This window comes from Hylobates moloch, unplaced genomic scaffold (genome assembly GCF_009828535.3).
Source record: "Hylobates moloch isolate HMO894 unplaced genomic scaffold, HMol_V3 SCAFFOLD_9, whole genome shotgun sequence".
Lineage (NCBI taxonomy): Eukaryota > Metazoa > Chordata > Mammalia > Primates > Hylobatidae > Hylobates > Hylobates moloch.
In genome coordinates, this window is record NW_026652284.1 from 82,000,044 (window position 1) to 82,020,769 (window position 20,726).

At 42.9% G+C, this 20,726-nt stretch overlaps 1 protein-coding gene across 1 annotated transcript in view; it reads left to right on the top strand.

Annotated features, from left to right (window-relative positions):
• Nucleotides 1-20,726, top strand: part of GRHL2 (grainyhead like transcription factor 2) — a 176,147-nt gene that overhangs the window by 135,243 nt on the left and 20,178 nt on the right. Inside the window, exons 10-14 of the mRNA XM_032760147.2 lie at nucleotides 1,902-1,989; nucleotides 2,495-2,634; nucleotides 7,481-7,512; nucleotides 14,716-14,810; nucleotides 20,001-20,086. Of these exons, the coding sequence (XP_032616038.1) occupies nucleotides 1,902-1,989; nucleotides 2,495-2,634; nucleotides 7,481-7,512; nucleotides 14,716-14,810; nucleotides 20,001-20,086 (441 nt within the window). The remainder of the gene's footprint in view (nucleotides 1-1,901; nucleotides 1,990-2,494; nucleotides 2,635-7,480; nucleotides 7,513-14,715; nucleotides 14,811-20,000; nucleotides 20,087-20,726) is intronic.

A 20,726-nucleotide genomic window follows, 5' to 3' on the forward strand; every position in this document is an offset into this window, starting at 1 on the left:
AAATAGTTCCTGTTACAGACTTTAGTATTTTGAAGAACCCCTTGCTTATGTTTCACATCCAATTGAAGATTATATCTACGCATTTAACACTTCATTTTTTGAAAATATGTTTTCTAGCACAAAATACAAAACCTTTATATATCATGAAGAGACTTCCCAAGCAGATAGTTTTATATTTTATGCCTCTTTTGCTGTGAATTTCCGTGATCTGCAAGTATCAATGACAATTCAAAACTTCATATGAAGCACTATAAAATCCCCCCCTTTGGTAATAAGTAAGATAATTATTCCATTTGGTAGTTTTTAAAATATAAAAATGCATATTTAGATGATCTGGTTAAAATATTCAGCTATTTCAATTCTATTATGTAAAGCTCTTAGAAATTTCCTGGCGCAGAGTTAGCTATTATTACTCATTCTCCAAAAATTAGTTTAAAAGCCATAAGCCATCTCTTTTGTGAAGCCTTCATTGACCAGAAATTCTCACTGTGTCATGGCTTCATGCTGGCCAGAATTGGGAATCTGCTTTTCTACAAAAGCCGATTTGATAAGCAAAAAATATATCTCATTGTTTTATAATAATTCAAACCATTTGTGTGTCTTTTTCTGTGAATTGCCCATTTCATGACTCTTGTCCATTTTTCTATTAGTATGTTAGCTGTTTTTAAAATTTGAACCATTATTTATATATTAAGGATTTGACATTTTATGTGATATTTTATTGCAAGTGTTTTCGCCAACTTGTCCTTTGTCTTTTAATTGATTTGTTTGCATACAGAAGGATTACATTTTTATATTGTTAAATCTATCTGTTTTGTATGTGATGATTTGGGGACAATTTCGGAAGGGTGAAAGGTTGCTGGCCATTCTGTGCATTACTGCTCCCTAAATATGCCACCACAATGGGCAAGAACTGTAAATGTGAATCTGAAACTTAGGGAAGGAGTTTAGGTTGGAGATGTTGATCAGAGTGTCACCTGCCTAGTGCCTTGTGAAAACAAAGATACAGATTAATTCTTCCACAGCAAGAGTAGAGATAGAACAAGGAAAAGGAACCCATGTTGGAATGTCTATATTTGGGGGATAAGGAGAAGAAAATGAGTTAGCAAAGCTCATATACAGAAATAACCACAGAGAAAAGATAGGGCATCATTATAGGCCGGGAAGTAAAGAGATATAAGGTGGTGGTCAATTGGTTAAGTAGGATGTGATTTGGCAATTTGGCAAGAGAAGCCCATGAAAAAGTGAAATTGCAAAAACAGAGGAGCAAAAAGGAGTTTAATAGACTAAACATTTTTCTATTTGGTTGAATGAGCACCATCTCTAAGAACATATGGAAATATTAAAACAAAAACAAAAACCATACTTACATGTGCAAAGTGGTCCTACATCTTGTGTGGTTTCCTTATGGCTTCTTTTATTTCCACCACTGTAATAATTTTTTAAAGTTTAAAAGGAAAGCAAAGGAAACATTTTATAGGGAATTCACACTTTAAAGCCCTCTCCATGCCTAGGAATACATTTAATGGGTCAATGATTCATCTTCTGACATTTTATTATAATCACTAAAGTCACTTAATGGATTTCACTGGTTTAGGGAACTGGGTTGATTCTTTCCATATGGATTCAAAACTGAATTTCTTTAAATAGGAAAGATACCAAAAAAGGAGAGAAAATCTGGGAGAGGCGGGATCCCTCACAGGTCACAAATGTGGTATAGACTTATGAGTGGTCTTGGCTTTCAGAGCCAAAGCCCAACCTTGCCAGAGGAATAGAAATGGGGCTGCTTGGTTTCCCCCTCCCCTGTATTGTTTCATATCCTCATGACTTATGTTTGACATGACTTTTGCATGCTCTGCTAATATGCCTGGCATTGTCTGTATTTGTTTTTTTCCTATCAGGGAGCAGAAAGAAAAATCCGAGATGAAGAGCGGAAGCAGAACAGGAAGAAGGGGAAAGGCCAGGCCTCCCAAACTCAATGCAACAGCTGTGAGTTTCACTGAGACTAATGTTGCTTTCTAAAGACTCCAGGTGGGCTGTGTCCACTGGGAGAACAGGTGGAAGAAGTGGGTTGCAGGTAAAACTACATACATGCAAGGCATGGTTTGCTTTCCCCTGGCAGTGGAGACAGGGTGATTGATTATCCCTGTGAAAAGCAAGTAGAATCACATGAGCACATTGTGTTTGAGCTGGGAAGGACTTTGTAAAATGTGGAGACCAGCATCCTCCTTCTGCAGACAAGGAATCTTCGTTGCGTGAAGGGACAGGAGGGTGGGAGGGGCCTCAAGCTTCACCTCAGCAGTGCTCACTTGAAGTCTACGCTCCTGTTGGTTTTGCTGGGATGAGGTGGTGGGAGATGTTAAATTGTGTTCACATCTATGGTATTCAGAAAGCTTCATATGAGAAAATCGTGGACTTTAAGACTAGGACTTACAATTGAGAGTTCTTAGTCATATATGACTCTCTCATTTATGAGTTTTGTGATCCCATCCAGCCTCTGATGGGAAGTTGGCTGCCATACCTTTACAGAAGAAGAGTGACATCACCTACTTCAAAACCATGCCTGATCTTCACTCACAGCCAGTTCTCTTCATACCTGATGTTCACTTTGCAAACCTGCAGAGGACCGGACAGGTATGACCTACCAGCTAACGCCCACCTCCCATCCATCCACAGGCAAGTAGGGCTTTAAGATAGAAGCATTTCAGACAGTGTTGACCTTAAAAATAACTTACCTTCCATTCACTAGCGAAAAAGTCAATGTCTTTCCCTATAGTAAAAGCATTTTTATAGAAAGGAATGTCTCAGGAGAGGAAACTAAGTCGAAGAGGAGAGTAAGCTGATATTAGTGAAGCTTTGACAAAGCGTGGAAGAGGAAGAAAGTGAGAAGGCTGATAACCTGTAAGAAGTTTTGTTCTGTCAACTTTGTCATGGCCGGGATTATCCTGACACAATAGAGCTCCATCTAATGGTGGGAAGTTGAACTGCACCTATAACTGCATAAAGTTGCACAAGGGTCAAGTCTCAGCTTAAATAAAACTCATTCAACAAATTTTCGCTTAGTAAATAAAAAGTTACCATTTAATAGGTAAATCATTTCACATCAAAAGAAAAATGAGGTTGTAGACAAGCCCCCTTAAAAAAATTCCTGTCTTCTAGTTATATCTACAAGTGAAACGAAAGATCTCAAACTAACATAAATGTCCAATAATTAACTCATTATGGTAGCTCAAGTTGATGGAATATTATGCAGTCACTAAAATTTTAATTATGGAAACTACGTAGCAACATGGGACCTAGTTATGATAATGTTCAGTGGAAAACAATGTAGAATAGTAATTTGTGTTCATATTATGATCCCAAATATATAACTGAATTTGAAGGGAGCAAGAAAAATTGCAACACTTTTTACAGGGTTATGAGATATGGCTGATTTTTTCTTTTTCTTTTTAGTATTATTTCTGTTATGTGATAAACAAAAAATTGTGTGAAGAAAGAAAAAAATAATTATTTCCTTAGCATTAACCAGAATTGTTTTTCACCAAATCAATTGGGTTTTAATGAATTTTTCTAGCAATTAGTTTTCTTTTAAACCCAAAGTCCTTTGAGGAAACATCTGTTTTGAGAAATACTGACATACTGACACATTTAAGTTTTTCTTCCATTGTTTTTTTTTTTTTTTTTTTTTTTTTTAGACGGAGTCTCGCTCTGTCACCCAGGCTGGAGTGCAGTGGCGCGATCTCGGCTCACTGCAAGCTCCGCCTCCCAGGTTCACGCCATTCTCCTGCCTCAGCCTCTCCGAGTAGCTGGGACTACAGGCGCCCGCCACCACGCCCGGCTAATTTTTTTGTATTTTTAGTAGAGACGGGGTTTCACCGTGGTCTCGATCTCCTGACCTTGTGATCCGCCCGCCTCGGCCTCCCAAAGTGCTGGGATTACAAGCGTGAGCCACCGCGCCCGGCCTTTTCTTCCATTCTAAGCATGCAAACACTCATTGGAATTGACCTTGGTGTAGAAAGAGAAATCACTACTGGCTTTACTTTCTCTTTTGGATGTATTTTGTCCCCCAGTATTCTGTGTTCTTTTATTAGATTCATGAGACAGAGAAACTCTACAACCATGGCTTTTTTGTTGTTATTCATGACCCAACATGGTAATAAAATGCCTATAGCTGTTTCTTAAAACACATTAACACTAAAAACCGATTTAAAATTTTCATCCAGTCTTACTTGTTGGATAAGAACAAGGACACAAATTAGGGAGGAATTGTATAATTTGTCAAGATAAGCATGCCAGTACCTATTTTTTTTTTTAATTCCCAAGACCATGGTGATGATTTGTGTCTGCACTGTCTGTGCCCCATGGGATTGTATGGCGCTAGGTTTCCACAGGTTCCAGAAGAAGGGATAGTTGAGTTAAATTGTTCTTATTGTTTAGTTTACTGTCATGACTCTGGCCTCAGTTCCATGTCAAAGCTGGCAACCTGACCTGTTCTCTTGGCAAGATTTCTCCAAAATATACAAAGTGTAAATTAATCTGAAGAGGAAAAGTGGCCTTATCCGGCTGCTCCTGTCAGTCCACTGACCTCTCCTGCCCCCGGGTGTCATGAGCCCGGCTGTCAGCCTGAGGTGGAATCAGAAGGAAAAGTGCAGACTTTTCAGTCTGTTGGTTTCAGCATTTGCCAGGCAGCCCAATCAGCACCCCCCTGTATATCCTGCCTGTATATCTCCCTGTATATCTGGAGGCCTTCCTCAGAGCTCTCAGGCTTCTCCCATGGCCTTGGATTTGGAGATGAGGGGGTCAATGAAGAAGCCTGCCCTGAGCTTCTGGCAACAAAGGAACATACTCAGCTGTCCCTAGAACAACCTGTGACTATCCTGTGGTTGATCAGCTAGCTTAGCTGAAGGAAAAGAGCTTGGACAGTGGCTAGGGACTTTCAGACTGCCTTTTCTCAAAAAAGCTAGATGCCTGGGAGATCCTTCCAAAGACAGGAGGGAAGAGGCAGTGCCATGGCCTTAGAGTTGGGGATGGAGCAGAGATTGGCTAACTTTGACCTGCAAAACAAGATCCAGCAGTGGCAGGTCAATGGATGTGGCTGGTTTCCCTTAAGTGGGTAGAAAGAGAAAGGGGAGCAAGAGAGACTCAAGGATTGGCATGCATCTCAGAAACCACTGCAGTCCTGAGACTTGCTAACATTAGCTGCATTGCAGTTGTGCACAACTGCAGGGCCAGCAGCCCTGTGGTTCTCATGGCCAGTGAGGCACCCTCAAGCTATGCTGAAGCTATGGGGCAGCAGTCCTTGTTCACTCAAGGACACGACTTGGGGAGTGGGTATTTCACTGTCAGGCCACCTGCCCCCCACCCCTCTGATTATCTCATTGATTCACTTGTGGATTGAAATATTCTTCAGACACTTATCAAAACTAGTATGAAGGAATAAATCCAATGTGCAGGCGCTATGGAGCCCTTCAGTCTCACTCGCCCGATACTGAAGCCCTGATATTCAGGCTGTTTATGTCTAGATGCCTTTAAAGGTCATGAGATTAGGCGAGACTGGGAAAAACGGTGGGATGCAGCGGCATCATCTTTTTAGATAATGTCTACTTTGCAGGCATCAGCCTTCCCCAAAGCACTTGAACCCAAGGAGGACTCCTCTCCTCTCTCACACACTCAAAAACCATCTCTTGCACTGTTGTTTGTAAAAAAACTTTTCCCACATCATAGGAGTCCTTGACAAGGATTCGGATTCCTGAGTTCCATCCTTCATCTTTTGAGTTAAAATTCCCCAAGCGAGTTCCAGGAATTTTTATTTATGATAAAGTCTCCAGATATTTCTATGCACTCTAAAGTTTGAAAAACATGCTCTAAAAATTAAGTTAGTGCAATGGGCCCAACAGCTGACATGGAAGAAATAGTGGGTCTTTATGGGCAAGGAGGAGAAATGACAAAGAAGGGACAGTGATAGGACAGTGATGCAGAGGCCATTCAGGAGGGTGGGAAAACACCTAACAGAAGGCTGCTTCCATCTTTGAGTCACCAACCAACTTTGCACAGGCCAGTATTCAGGCCAGATAGATACACTATGCCATGTTTAAAGAAAGCAGCAAAACACAAGCCAACATGGGGAACTTTATCAAAATAATCCAGTTGCATGGCCAGTGGAATGCCCCAGCCTCCTTCACTTAGGTGGGTTACTCTATATTCATTAAATTAGGCAGTCCTATTCCTAGTACATCCCAATGACAGTTGCTCTGAATGCCGCACTGAGACTTGCAGTGGGGAGAAAAAGCTTACCTCCACTGTTTTCTGTTTAAGAAGAAACTAAGTAAACAATACAACAACAGCCATTAAAAAATTAAGAGGAAAAATTCCTGTAGAAATCTGAGCTAATGACTAGAATGACTCATTCCCAGAGAGTTCCAGGTAACCAGTGTTGTTTTGTAACTAGGTCTAGGCTTGGCAGCATCCCAGGAGCTGCCAAGAGCCTTTGAGAAGGTTTGCAGGGAAATTGTCTATCTAGACACAGCTGTTTCTCACCCAGGCAGGGGCAGGGACAGTGACTAATATACTAGAATCAGAGGCTACTTTTGAGTTAATATGTAAATATCTGATACTAACTCAGGTATTATTCTTCACTCAAACACAACAGTCCTGACACACACACAGATAAAGATGACAAAAGACCCACAATTAATGTTTACAGATAATTGGGTCAAGAGGACATATTGCACAGCAGATGCCCTCTGGATTTCTCCCTTGCTTCTATAAAATAATAAGGATGCTTCATAATTTCTTTAATCTGATTCTGCCTTCTGCCATGCCAACTACCTAAAGTCTGTCTTTGGAGATCTTCCTTCTAGCCAGGAACACCTTCCAGAGCTAAATGACCTTTCCTGGCCTGAAGACTGTTGACTCCTACATTTCTGTGGTTGTGGGATGCCAGGATACCCTGGGCCCCTGTGGGGAGTAAGTAGACAGGCCTAGTTACTGTCACACTGCCCTCTTACCCCACTCTCCACCCCCCATTTGGTCCACAGGCAAGCTGACTCCAGACACTGTGCTACACAAGGGGCAGGAAACGACCCACCCTGCAAAGCCAGAGCCTTTGTAAACAATGGATTTTAGATCCTGCCAAAATGTCTCCTTAATGTCAAAAGGAAGATTTGGCTTAATGCCATAGTTGATCTAATCAGACTGACTTTAGCTAGAAATAATCAGATTTCCAATTTTATTTTATTAAAATCTAGGAATTAACCCCATGGAGATTATAAGGAGGTTAAATATGCATTTCCTTAGAAATACACACACACACACACACACACACACACACACACACACACACACACACCCCATCATTAAACAGATTAGTCTTTTGCCTTTTTAAGGGACAGTTTATGCCTTAGGAAAGTCTGTACATCACGTAATATTTTTTCCATTTCTTGTCTCTGACCTACAGTAAGCCTATTGTTTTATTCCACAGGTGTATTACAACACGGATGATGAACGAGAAGGGTAAGACACTCGGTTCTTTCATTTCAACACTCCAAGTCAGCTCATGTCAGTGGTAATGGCTCTTCCAGCACTGGTAACCCTAGGCAGGAAGTGAAACCCTCCTCTCACCTCAGGACTCAGAGCTGAGAGATGCTTGATTCTGGGGATCATCTGGGAGGGAGGCTGGGGGCCGGAGGAATGAATAGCTTTCTACTTCCAGGATTCTTTCCCCACCTGCTTCCTCCCTAAGACCCACCCCTTTGAATACTAGCTGTTTTTCTAAGGGACCCATCCCTTCCATTCCATCCTTTCATCAATAATCCAGTTGGTGAAATCTTCTCAGTAGTCCTTCTTACCTATTGTTTGGCCCCAACACAAGATCAAGATGAGCTTGAGGCAAGAGTCAAAGATGACAGCCTACCCTACTTCCAGTACTGCCTGGGATGCACACACAACTCTCAAAGCCCTCTCCCTGAGAAGTTAGCCCGGCAGGCCAGTAGTGAGGCTGGTTTGAATACCAATTGGACTGAGAGCCTTTTCAATTGTAGGTAAGAGATAGTCACAGAGACTCCCAATGTCTCCACATCCTGAATGTGGTCCTGCAGGCTTTTAGGAGCAGCCAGATCTTCAAAGTGCTTTCTATCCATTAATTCAGTTTGTAGACTCAGAATTTTAGGGCCAAAAAGAAACCTTAAGGTCATTTAGCTGACCTCCTCTCGTAGATGATGGTAACAGCTGTACCACCTCTTTGACAAGCAGTCAGCCATTTTCTACATGAAAATTCCCAGTGATGGAGAGTTCATGTGTGTGTGAGATAGCTCATCACACTATTGGATGATTCCAGCTCGTAGGGAGTTCTTTTGTCTGTTGAGCTGATGTCTACCTTCTTTTGACTTCTACCCATTGGCCTTAGTTCTGCTCTCTGGATAAGTCTCATCTTCCCTCGTCATTCAAACATCCCCTTCCTCCCTACAACTGTTCTTGGCAAAATATAGTTTTACTTCTCAACATCTTAATTTCCCTCCAAGGTATACTACTAAATTTGTTAGTAGTCTCCTTAAAATTGTCTGGATCAGAATAAATATATGTTCTGAACCACATAAGTTGCAGATTATATTGGGAGATTTCTTCTTAGGACCTGGATGCTATTTTATACTCAAAGCAATCTAGAACGACATGCATTTTCAATAGCTACTTTATGTTCTTGGTTGCATTACCTGTATGTCACTAAAATCTTTAGATCTTTTTTCTTCAAACTACAGTCAAACCAGGGCTTCCCTATTCTTATATAATTAATATATTTACTTGCAAAACATTTCACAGTTGGCAAATTGGAGCAGATATTGCTGAGTTTATTCCTAGAGCAGAGGTTGGCAAACTATAGCCAGAGGACCAAATCAGGCCCACCGCCTATTTTAGTATAGTCTGCAAAATACAAATGGTTTTTACATTTTTTCAATGGTTGAAAACAACTAAGAAGAAGAATAACATTGCATGACATGTGAAAATTAAATAAAATCCAAGTGTCCTTACGTGAAGTGCTACTGGAAACAGCTGTGTCAATTCATTTATGTATTATCTGTGGCTTCTTTGCTGCTACAGCAGCAGAGTTGAGTAGTTAAAACAGAGACCATATGGCCTGCAAAGTCTAAATATTTATTGCCTGCCCCTTTACAGAAAAAGTTTGCCACCTTCTATCCTAAAAGATAGAAAATCTCAAAGGAGTCAAATGATCCCCTAGCTGATGAGGAGCAGAACCTCATCCAGGACTTAATCTCTAAATTCTGCGTTCTAAATTTTCTAAATACCTAATTAGACTGTTCTTTTTATCTTGGCACATAGATAATCCATTCCCAGTGGTCAGAATGAACATAAATGACTAGCACTGTCAATTCTAATCAGTAATTCCCACGTTTAATGAGGCACAATGTGGCATCACAGAAACAACATTGACTCTGAGCTCAGGAAGCCCAGGTTCCACTCCTGGGCTGCTGCCTACCAATGTGAAGCCTTGGGCCAGCTCCTTGATCTCTGGGCTTTGGTTTCCTTAATTTGACATTGAGGATCTTGCATAAGATCTCGAAGATTCTATCCAACACTAACATGCTATTGTTCTCATGGGAAAACTTAGTATTTTGAGTGAGAAGGGCTTGAGGTCCTGAATGCTCCTTGATGTGCAGGCCTCAGTTGTAAATCTGTCTCACCTCAAACTGTCCTTCCTTGCAAGCTGACTGCAGTTAGATGGCCATCGACCTACTTGTAACTCCATTGGTTTGACTTCTCTGTGTTGGCTCACCCTGTGTTATTGTACAAACTTGAGGCCCAAGGTCTGCATCTTTTGCTCTTACACATCTCACTAGAGTTTGAATAAGTGACATGAACAGCGTTGGAGCCAGAGTGTTAAGATATGGTAGGTATGTGGCTATTGTGATGTGTAAAAGTAATAATTAACATTACTGGATACCTTGGCTAGGCACTGTGCTAAGTGCTTTATGCATGAACTCATTGAATTCTCCCAGATTTCCCATGACTCCCATTTTATAATGAGGACACTGAGGCTTCAAGAGATTAGGAGACTTGTTCAAAGACACACAGCTGGTAAGTGATAGAGGCAGGATTTAAACCTAAGTCTCGCTGCATTTCCCATCACTGGCTTTTAGCCATGATGCTCTACTGTCTAACCCTCTTAATTCTCGACCTGTGGCTACAAAGTAGGTATCGAGAGACAGGCCCTCGCTGAGATAGCTTTCCAGCCTTGACAAAGGCACACCCTTGGTTCATTCCTTGTAGGACCTAGATTGTGACAAGCCCAGATGAGTGTGTCTGGCAGAGGGGAGCAGATCTGAGGCCACCATATGTGTTCACCTAGCCATAAGGAGTGCCAGCTTCACTGGTATTTGTACAGCTTCCATCAGGACTGCTCATTGGCCACGTTCTTTCCTCTCCTTGCCACATCGATTAATACTCACATTAATTAATTCTCACATTAGTGTTCAAGTATGCAAATGAGTGCTTGAAATCATCACTCACACAATGACCAGACTGAGGATATAACCCACAAGAGCCCCTCTCTTGATAACCCCATAATCATGCAGATGTGTTGACTTCTCTGCATTACCAGTCTTGTAGGCAGGGGATATGGCAGAAACAGAGTCTTTTGGACAGCAGTTCTCAACACCAGTTCTCTTGCTGCACAATCAAATCACTTGGGGGTTTAAAAAATATCATGCCAGTCAGCCACAATTTGAATCTGGTTTTGATCTTAGAAGTTCTTAACTTAAAATAACAATCTTTTAGAGTCTCAGTTTTCTCATCTAAAAATAGCAGGATAATAACAGCCACCTGCTAGCGTTATTATAAGCATTAATGTATAGAATGTCCTGACACATTGAATTTGATTTTTTAAAAATCATAGCTATTGTTATTGTTAAGATTCCTATTCAGACCATGAAAAAAATGATACTTAATTGAGAAATGGAAGAGAGGGAGATAGAGATGAAAAGAAAGAACAAGCCAAACAAATAATTTTCTGTAGAGAATAGTCCTTTAATGTGGAATTTATGGATGTCTCTTATGGAGAAAGAGGGGCAGGCTTTAAACTCCCCCTGAAATAATATGCAAGTTGATATGCAAATAGCATGCATGATGATAAATTCTATTTCCATTATTTCTGGAGATCTGGTCTTCATGTACTTCTGGCCTCTGGTTTCTTGGAAACTCCTCTTGCCCTGATCCTCTGTCTCCAGTGGGCCCCACTGAGGTCCTCTTTTTCTAGCTTGCAGCAAGGTCCCTTCAAGTCAAGCAGCTTTGCGGCTTCTACACTGCATTTGGGGCACTAGGATCCTTGGTAAGGTTGGGTGATCATGTGTTCAGATTTCTCTTCATGGTTTCTCTTCAAGATTGTACCATTTCCAGGCTGCTTGGGATGCTCAGACCTCAACTCTCTCCAAGAATTTATCTTCTACCATGCTTCTTAAAGGCACACCACATACCATTATCTCCCTTGGAACCACCATGTATAATCTCTTCAATGTTTTTCAAGTCTTCTTGGCTGGAACATTGGTCTGCCACAAGCTATAACATTTTAGCAGGAAACAGAAATATCTGTATTACCTTTGAAAATGATTCCTCTGGAGTCTACTGACCTAGTTATGACTTGCAACTTTGAGCTCATAATTCAGTAATAGTTACTAAATCTATGTTGTGTGTTTTTTGTTTGTTTTTGGTTTTTTACTGATTCTCTCAAATGATTTATATTAAACATCTTAAACTAGCATTGATTAAAATCATTTTGGGCTAAGTTCTTCCCCAAAGAGTAATTCGTTGAAAATAAATGGATTCAGACCCTACTTCATAATGTGAAAGACTGTGCAGATTTGAATATAAGATGACCTCTTTTCTGAGGATAACATGGGCAAGGGACTTCCATTTAGGTAGGGCATTCATGGTAACAGCATATATAGGCCACAAGCAGAGTTGAGAAATGGGCAAACTACATCTCCGTGGTGCCTGCAACCCCATTCTTTCCTCTTCTTGAGCACCTCCTCAGTAGGCAAACAATGCCTAGTGAAGTTGACCCTGGCAGGTAGGCTGCAACACTGCCTTTTACAGGTATGGCCAGAGATCTGTGGTTCAGACCTGATACCTTCCCACTGTTTTTCTGATGAAACTTAACACCGCCTTTATACCTCAGGGACTTGATTTCCCTGAGTTGATCCTACAAGGTAATGGCTGAATGTGCTGCCGGGCCTAGAATCATTCTACATAATAACCACCACATTGTGCCAGGGAGATGGAAATTGATGTCAGAGAAAGCACCCTTTTCTTGCCCTCCAGTCCTTTTGCAGTACATTTATCCCTCAGTATCTGTGGAAGATTGGCCTCAGGACCTCCCACGGATACCAAAATTTACAGACTGAAGAGTTTCTTTTATAAAATGGCATAGTATTTATCTATAACTGACACACATCCTCCGTTAAATCATCTCTAGATTATTTATAATACCTACTCCTATGCAAATTCTGTGTAAGTAATTGATATACTATATTGTTTTGGGACTAATGATAAGGGAAAAAAAGTCTGTACATGTCCAGTGCAGATGCAAATTTTTCCTGAATTTTTTTATTGTGGTTGGTTGAAGCTATGGATGTGGAACCCACAGCTACAGGGGGCGGGCTGCAATTGGACTGGGCACCAGGACACCTGAAATTTGCTTTCTTCATCTGTCAAATGGGGCAGTCATATCTGCCCTTCTTTTCTTGCCTTGCTTTGAAAACAAATGAAGCAGTTGAATTTGAGCCACATAAACTTATTCACTCCTACTGAGTTTATAGATTTGAAAGTGTGAAAAAGCATTTTTGAACTCCCAAAAGAAATGTGGTTCATCCAAGATGTTATTTTAATGGCAGTGTTTGTCATGGTTCAGAACAGGGTGCTATCAAAAGTCAGCAGAACTGGAAAAATATAAATAAATCTTGCTTGGTGAAAAAGAAAGTCACTAGCTTAGGAACCCTCGCACAGCATGATGGAGTGTCTGGTGATATTTCGGGCTATTTACCCATTATTAACCTACTAGTCACTGACTGCTGTGAATGGGTTTTTTAATCTTCTAGCCCTGAGGCCACGGTCACTTCAGTTCCAAGACGTGACACAGTAACATGACCTGCTTTTATGACAAGGTAGTAAGAGGAAGGCAGAGGGAACACTGCCCTAAAAACTTTAATAAGTTACCACCTTCAGCTGGGATCTGGGTTTTAAGTTTTTTCTCCAGTTGTTTCCATAGTTTGACTTACTAGGCAATAAATTAAGAGGATGCTGACACTGAAGAGCATTTCTCATACCCTTCCTCATTATCTCGGGGTTTTTGAATAGCTTTATCATGAGGTTGCTCCCTCAAAGGTGCTTCCCTGAACAGCCTGTTTCACATATTAGTTGCATTGCACTGCATTTGACATAACGCATTGCACCTTTTGTCATCACTGAAATGGGATACAATTTTCTTAACAGCCTCCTTTTAAATATAAGAGACTGAGGCCCAAGAAAGTTGAGGAACTGGTCCAGGCTCCTATAGCAAATTGTAGGGCAAGGGATTTAAACCAAGGTAATGTGGTCTCAGAATTCCTGTCTTAACAGTTCTGCTGAGCTACCCATCTGGCATTTCTTCACGTGCCTGGTCCTGGAGGCTTGGGCCTTAATCCTGAATATTGAAATCTCAAAAGATCAAAAGCCCTGAAGTCTAAAATCCCTCACGTCATATTTTTGGGATTTCAACATTCAGGATCATGGCATCTGGGATTGTGTCTTTTGGGATTGTGATCAGCACCGGGTCCCAGGAATCTTCGGAGACACTAAAAATTTCTAAAAACCTGCATCTGTTCCCTTGAAGGTTTGACAAACAGTAAGATTCCATTCGGGGACATTCTCTCAGTGTCAGTGACTTCCATCCTCTTAGTTTCTGTTTCTCTCAAAAAAAAAAAAAAAAAAAAAAAGTCCTCCTCTTGCTTAGGGTACCCGGGAGACTAAGCAAGGACAGCGACTGTGGGAGGAAATGCAGAAACATCAGAACCGGCCGAGCTGGGGACATGCAAGGCCTCAGCACCACAGGCTTCTGGGAAAGGGGACTGCAAACCTCTCCCGAGAAGGAGCAAAGGCCTGGGCAGCCAAGGTCTGGGTGTCTAAGGAACTTCCACCACTGCAGTCTCATCTGCTGCAGCTAGAGGGAGAGGTAGAATGGCAGGAAAGCCACATCACAGAACTTGTGTCAGGCTCACAGCATTTCCAGATTTCTCTGCTGTTCCCCTAAGGGGGCTGGCAAAAGGGGGCAGGCCACCCAGGCCTCAGCTGGTTGGGAGGGGGCTGATGTGACTTGGACACCATACGGACACCAGGGATTTACTTCCCCTCAGCCCCGATCTTGAGCAGAAAGAAGGGATAGGTGTAGGACGGAGTGGGTAAAACCTACTTTTGAAGTCTCACCTTTGTGGATCCATATTCCACAGTGGGAAGCACGTGTTAGGTTCATGCCCTAAAGATACTGGTGTGTGTGCTGCTTCAGACAGGGATTGCTTGGGACCTGCAAGGGAAAGAAGGAGGTTGGTGAGTGGATCCAGTTACGGAGCATAGGGATGGTATAAGCAAAGGAAAAGATAGAAACTGACGTGTACATGAACGTGTGCTTTGACACCTTGCCGGTTTTACTTAAGGATTTCTGCTTATCTTTTCTAGCGGCAGTGTCCTTGTTAAACGGATGTTCAGGCCCATGGAAGAGGAGTTTGGTCCAGTGCCTTCAAAGCAGATGAAAGAAGAAGGGACAAAGCGAGGTATCTCTCCTGCTGGGGCATGCCCTCCCAGAAGGGACGCGGGGTGTCTCTCCCAAGAAGAGCTTGCAGCCCTCTTGCCCAGGCCCCCATGGCTCTGTGCCAGCCTGGTGACTTTCTCTTCACACAAGAAGTCCACAGTCTTCTCCTTTGCTTTAAACTCTGTCCTTTCAACACCTTAAAAAACGTTTGTTATTCCTGGGTGCTGGTTCTTTCCTTTGTCTTGGGAGAACGTAATGAATAAATAGACTCATCCAGCAGCAAGGTACAAGGTTAAGAATGAAACTCTTGCTGTGTGTGTGTGACAATCATACCTCATAAGAACTAGTGATTGAGCCTCATTCGATACATGCAAACGATTCATCTCACCCAAATAAATGAGCCTCAGGTTTCTGTGGCATCACCACTTACTCATTTTCTCCCAGTCAAGGGTCTTATTCTGCTTCACCAAGAGGGTAAGAAACAAAGTTTGACTGTGTCCATGTCTTGCCCAACATGTCAGTGCCATACACCATTCCATGCCCTTCCTTGGAGTAAGAGGAAAGTGTGTGGGTGCACATTCCCCTCAGTATCCTACTGCAGCCAACACTGAGGCTTCTAGAGACCCAAGACCTAGCCAGTACTGGATTTTTTTTTGTTGTTTTGAGACAGGGTCTTGCTGTGTCACCCAGGAGGTAGTGCAGTAGCACAATCAGGGCTCACTGCAGCGTCTACCTGATGGCTTTCAGCTATCCTCCCACCTCAGCCTCCTGAGCAGCTGGGACTACAGGTATGCACCACCGTGTCTGGCTAATCTGTCTAATGTTTTGTAGAGACAAGGTCTCAATATGTTGCCCAGGTCTCAAACTCCTGAGCTCAAGCTATCCTCCTGCCTCAGTCTACCAGCAGTACAGATTTGTTTTTTGTTTTTGTTTTTTTTTTGACAAAGTCTTGCTCTGTTGCCAGGCTAGAGTGCAGTGGCGTGATCTCAGCTCACTGCAGCCTCCACCTCCTGGGTTCAAGCGATTCTCCTGCCTCAGTCTCCCGAGTAGCTGCGGCTATAGGAGTGTGCCACCACGCCCAGCTAATTTTTGTCTTTTTAGTAGAGACAGGGTTTCACCATGTTGGCCAGGATGGTCTCGATCTCTTGACCTCGTGATCTGCCTGCCTTGGCCTCCTGAAGTGCTGTACGGACTTTTAATGAGTCAGTTCACCATGTTAAATATGCCCACCATCTGCACAGGCTTGAGTACTTTGTTATTGAGAAATTTTATTTTTTTCCTGTTTGTTGTAATGGGATTTGCACTGTGGTCAAGAGAACCCTTCTGTAGCCTGCCACAGCCACCTGCAGTTGTGTGACCTTGAAGAGCTTCCTCACACTTCTGCTCCTCCGCGTCCTCATCTGTAAAAAGATGGCAGGAGTGTCTACCTCATAGAGCTGTGTGAGGACTGAGGAGTTAATACCTGGGAGATGCTTCAGGCAGGCACCTCCTACATAGGCAGCACTCCGTGTTCACTGTTGTAACTGTTGGTTTTATTATTAGTAACTAGTTAAGTGATATTATCATAACTGTGGATAAGTAATTAGTGCTTCAGAATGGAAACAGCATAAATGCATAAATGCTACATTAGAAACATTTAAACGTTTACAAAAATTTCTTAAAAAAAATTTTTTTTTTTGAGACAGAGTCTCATTGTCACCCAGGCTGGAGTGCAGTGGCATGATTTCAGCTCGCTGCAGCCTCCGCCTGCCATGCTCAGGTGATCCTCCCACCTCAGCCTCCTGAGTAGCTGGGACCGCAGGCACACGCCACCATGCCTGGCTAATTTTTTGGTAGAGATGGGGTTTCACTATGTTGTCCAGGCTGGTCTCGAACTCCTGAGCTCAAGCGATCTGCCCGCCTCAGCCTTCCAAAGTGCTGGGATTACAGGTGTTAGCCACCATGCCCAGCCAAACCTTTAAAAAAATTTCTGATTTCACAAACTCACCATCAAATATTCCAGTACATTTGAACTTCATTCTTGGATGGCTTTTCTAGAGTCAGGGCAGTAACATAGAAATCAGGAATCACAGAATCACACAGGCAAAACTAATTATGGCTAGCCTTCATACAGAGTGCTTGGAGGTTAATCTAAAGACTGTTTTTCAGATTATTTTGAGATTGTGAAACCAGCACAAAAATTGCCACTAGAAATTGTACTGGGCTGTGGCCTTTGAAACATCTGAATCATAGACACATAAGGGCACCGTAACCTTCCAGCAATAAAGGGCACTTTCCTCGGGAGTGATTTTTCTTTGGAAAAGGTCAGTGGGGTTACTGGGCCCCTTGCTCGGAGCATCCACTGAGCTGGTCTTTGAAAAGTAGGGGAATGAGGTTCAATGACTTTGCCTATTTGTTTATTTGTTAGAAGTTCTCCGAGAGAGAATGGACATAATTATTACCAATGCCATGATTATTGGTTTTTACTTTTGTGGCAAGGTGGCTAGGTGGGAGTCCCTTGGGGGCTGCCCATGTGGCTGCCTGCCTTTGGCTGCACAATGCCTAGGATGCATGATGGTTGTTCTTGCGACTATCAGCAGAGTGATTACTTCAGTTGCTCTGCCACAGACACAGAGTAATGAAAGCTGGCTCCCTGGGAAAGCTGTGGGGGTGGACTGTGAGCCCAGCACACCTTGCGAGTTGCTGTCAACAGGCCCAGCAGGGGAACGGTGGAGCTGCCCTGCCTGGTGCCACCCCGAGGCCCATCAACATGGCTCCCGTTAACACTTTCCAGCCACACCTGAAGCAAGAAGAGCAGCCATATCATTTCAAAGACCACTATTTCAAAAGAAGAGATTTGTAAATCCAGTGGAAGCAGTACTCATAATAGAAAATGGTTTGGGGGACCAGGCATGGTGGCTCATGCCTATAATCCCAGCACTTAGGGAGGCTGAGGTGGGTGGATCACTTGAGGCCAGGAGTTCGAGACCAGCCTGGCCAACATGGTGAAACCGCCTCTCTACTAAAAACACAAAAACTTAGTCGGGTGTGGTGGCACATGCTGTAATCCCAGCTACTCAGGAGGCTGAGGCATGAGACTCACTTGACTGGGAGGCAGAGGTTGCAGTGAGCTGAGATCACGCCACTGCACTCCAGCCTGGGTGACAGCGAGACTCTGTCTCAAAGAAAAAGAATATAGTTTGGGGGTCAGCCTGCTGGAAATTACTTTTTTTTTTTTCCTGTTGGGGGCTGCAGAGAGAATTATAGACTGTTTATCTGCAGCAGCAATCAATGGCTTTTTTCCTTGACTTGAATTTTCCTTATCTGGTTGTAACTAAGGTCCTGTATTCTAATTATTTTTCCTTGTACTGCTAACATTGAGTCCTCTTATAATAGCCATTAGGTCATTAGATTATTTTAGCTGAAATGAAGGCCATAAAATATTCCTTCCAAAGAACTTAATTTGGAAATCTTTGGAGACACATTCTATTTATTTAATTGGTGTTTTACTTTTATATTTGGTAAAAAGAAGAGACTCGGCAATATTTGTTCGTTATTTTCTTTTTCTTTTTTTTTTTTTTTTTCATACACTAACTGAACATCCACTGGCTGCAGAAAGGAAATGCAGGCAGAAGCCACATGCACTCGTGTAGACTTGGCCTTTGTGAAGCAACCAGCTTTAATGAAGTCCCCTCGGGATTGGGAGGAGGGGAGGAGGGGTAGGAGTTTGCTTGAGAGCTGATTTCATTTTCTAGCTTCAACTTAGTTCTTCTGGTTGATGGCTCTGTTGGTATCTGAGTGTCGCTGGTACCCAGAGTTGGCAGGGTTTTTTGACCTGTGCATTTTCCCTAGATGGCCATGGGGCTTCAGCCTTAACCTTCTTCCTTCCCTCTGAAGGAAGAATCAGAGGCCACATCACTGGGAGGAGGGAGACCACTCAATGGAGATGAGGGTGGCCTCTGAATGACAGTTCCAAGTTTATTCTGGGAGCTAAGCTGCAACACAACTGCTGTAAGGATGGGGACAGGCAGAAAGGGCAACGGTGGCAGAAGGAACATCAGCCAGCAGCTGTCATGTCTGTGGGACCCTGGGGGAGTGTCTCAGCCTCTCTGAGCCTCAGTGTTCACATCTTTAAAGATAGCCAAGACTTCTCTATCATCTTTCCTACTCTCTACGTTCTGAAATTCAGAATGTTATTTTGCAGAGAAATAAATAGAAAAGCTATACTCCACTTCACTGAGGGCACTAGAACCATGACAACTGTTTCCCCAACTGATCGAGGACGGGTGCTTGCTGTGTGCAGGCCCTGGGCTAAGCGTGCCACATGGCTTTTATTTCATTTAACCCTCACAGTAGCTCTGCGAGGCAGATGTTATTATCCATGTTTCGCAGAGAAGACCAAGGCTTGGAGAGTTTAAATGACCAAGGCCCACAGCAGGGGTTGCACTCTGGGGTCAAACCCAGCCCCGTGGGACTCCACATCCTAAGCCTGTTCCTCCCCTTGTCTCGGACAGTGCCGCCTCTCCCTCCCAGGCCTGTACACATGTTGGTTATCTGTCTGGAGTTTGCTCTCCCTCTTCTCCCTTTCTCCCCACTGCCCCCACCTCATCACTTGCCTGCATTCATGCACACACAATTCACAACTTGGATCTCTCCTTCAAGGGACCCTTCCAGGAACTTCCCCCAACCCCTCCGGGTCACAGCCAGGCCCCTATAAGCACTGTTTCCTGCCATTTTCCTCCATAACCCTGTGTCTAGTTGTGTGCTTATTTGAGGAACGCCTGCTTCTCTAAATTGACTGCAAAAACCTTAAGGACAGGGCCTGTGATTTATCTAACACTGCCACAACCCCAACTCCTAGCACACACAGCCTATGGCCCAGGTGGGCATTCAGTAATATTTGTCAAAGGAACAAATAACACAGAGGAAAAGAGGTTGCAAAAAAAGATGTGATGCACCCCTCAGGAGAAATTCCAATGGGAACATTTGTGTCAAAGCATCTTATGGCCAGGTTGTCGGTTTATCTCATCTGATCACTCCTTAACAGTCCCTAGCCACAGATTGTTTATGGAGATGTCTCAGTCACCCTTGTTAAATGTTATCTGGACCAGGGTTCCGAGGCTTCACAGGAAGTGCCACCCTCTAACACCTGTGTGACAGGAAACAGTCCCCTGGAGCAGCCGTGGAATTGTGCAGCCCCTCGGTCACGTGGCTCTCTTGCCTTCTCTTCCAGTGCTCTTGTACGTGAGGAAGGAGACTGACGATGTGTTCGATGCATTGATGTTGAAGTCTCCCACAGTGAAGGGCCTGATGGAAGCGGTAAGCCATATACTCCTTTCAGCCTCCAGGAAACCTGCTGTGTTCTCTCTCCTCTGGAATCCATGTACTATAACGTGCAGCCACCGAGATGGCTTCAGAATGAGCTTTATAGAGAGCAAGAAAAACCTGAGATTTGTGGAGGCATTGATATCGCTACTGTCAAGGCTTATTAGCATCTTGAGAAGGAAACTGAAAAACTGCCAATTCCCTGTCAGCTTAAGGCTAATCACAGTTAGATGCTGTGGAGGAAGGTGAAAGTGAGTTCTCACTTGTCTCTTGGTATGAAACGAAATTAGATATGATTAACTCCCAAATATACACAAAACAAAAACAATTAACAAGTGTTTCACTGGCTGTGATGGTGTGGTCAAAAAAAAATATGATCTCTTTGTTAAGAAAAAAAATAATGCAGAATTATAGTGATTTGCAGTAAGACTTTTCCCTTCCTACCCGTGGTCTTGTCTAGTATTACCCAACTTGGGCTCACAAGAAGCTATTTTACATTTTGTTTATATGTTATTCACCTGAATATAACCTCAATAGAACTCTACTTTGAATACACTCTCTAACTCCCTCCACTCCTAACTGCCCCCCGACCCGACTACTGCCCCATACAACTATATTGTAGAAGATTTGTTTT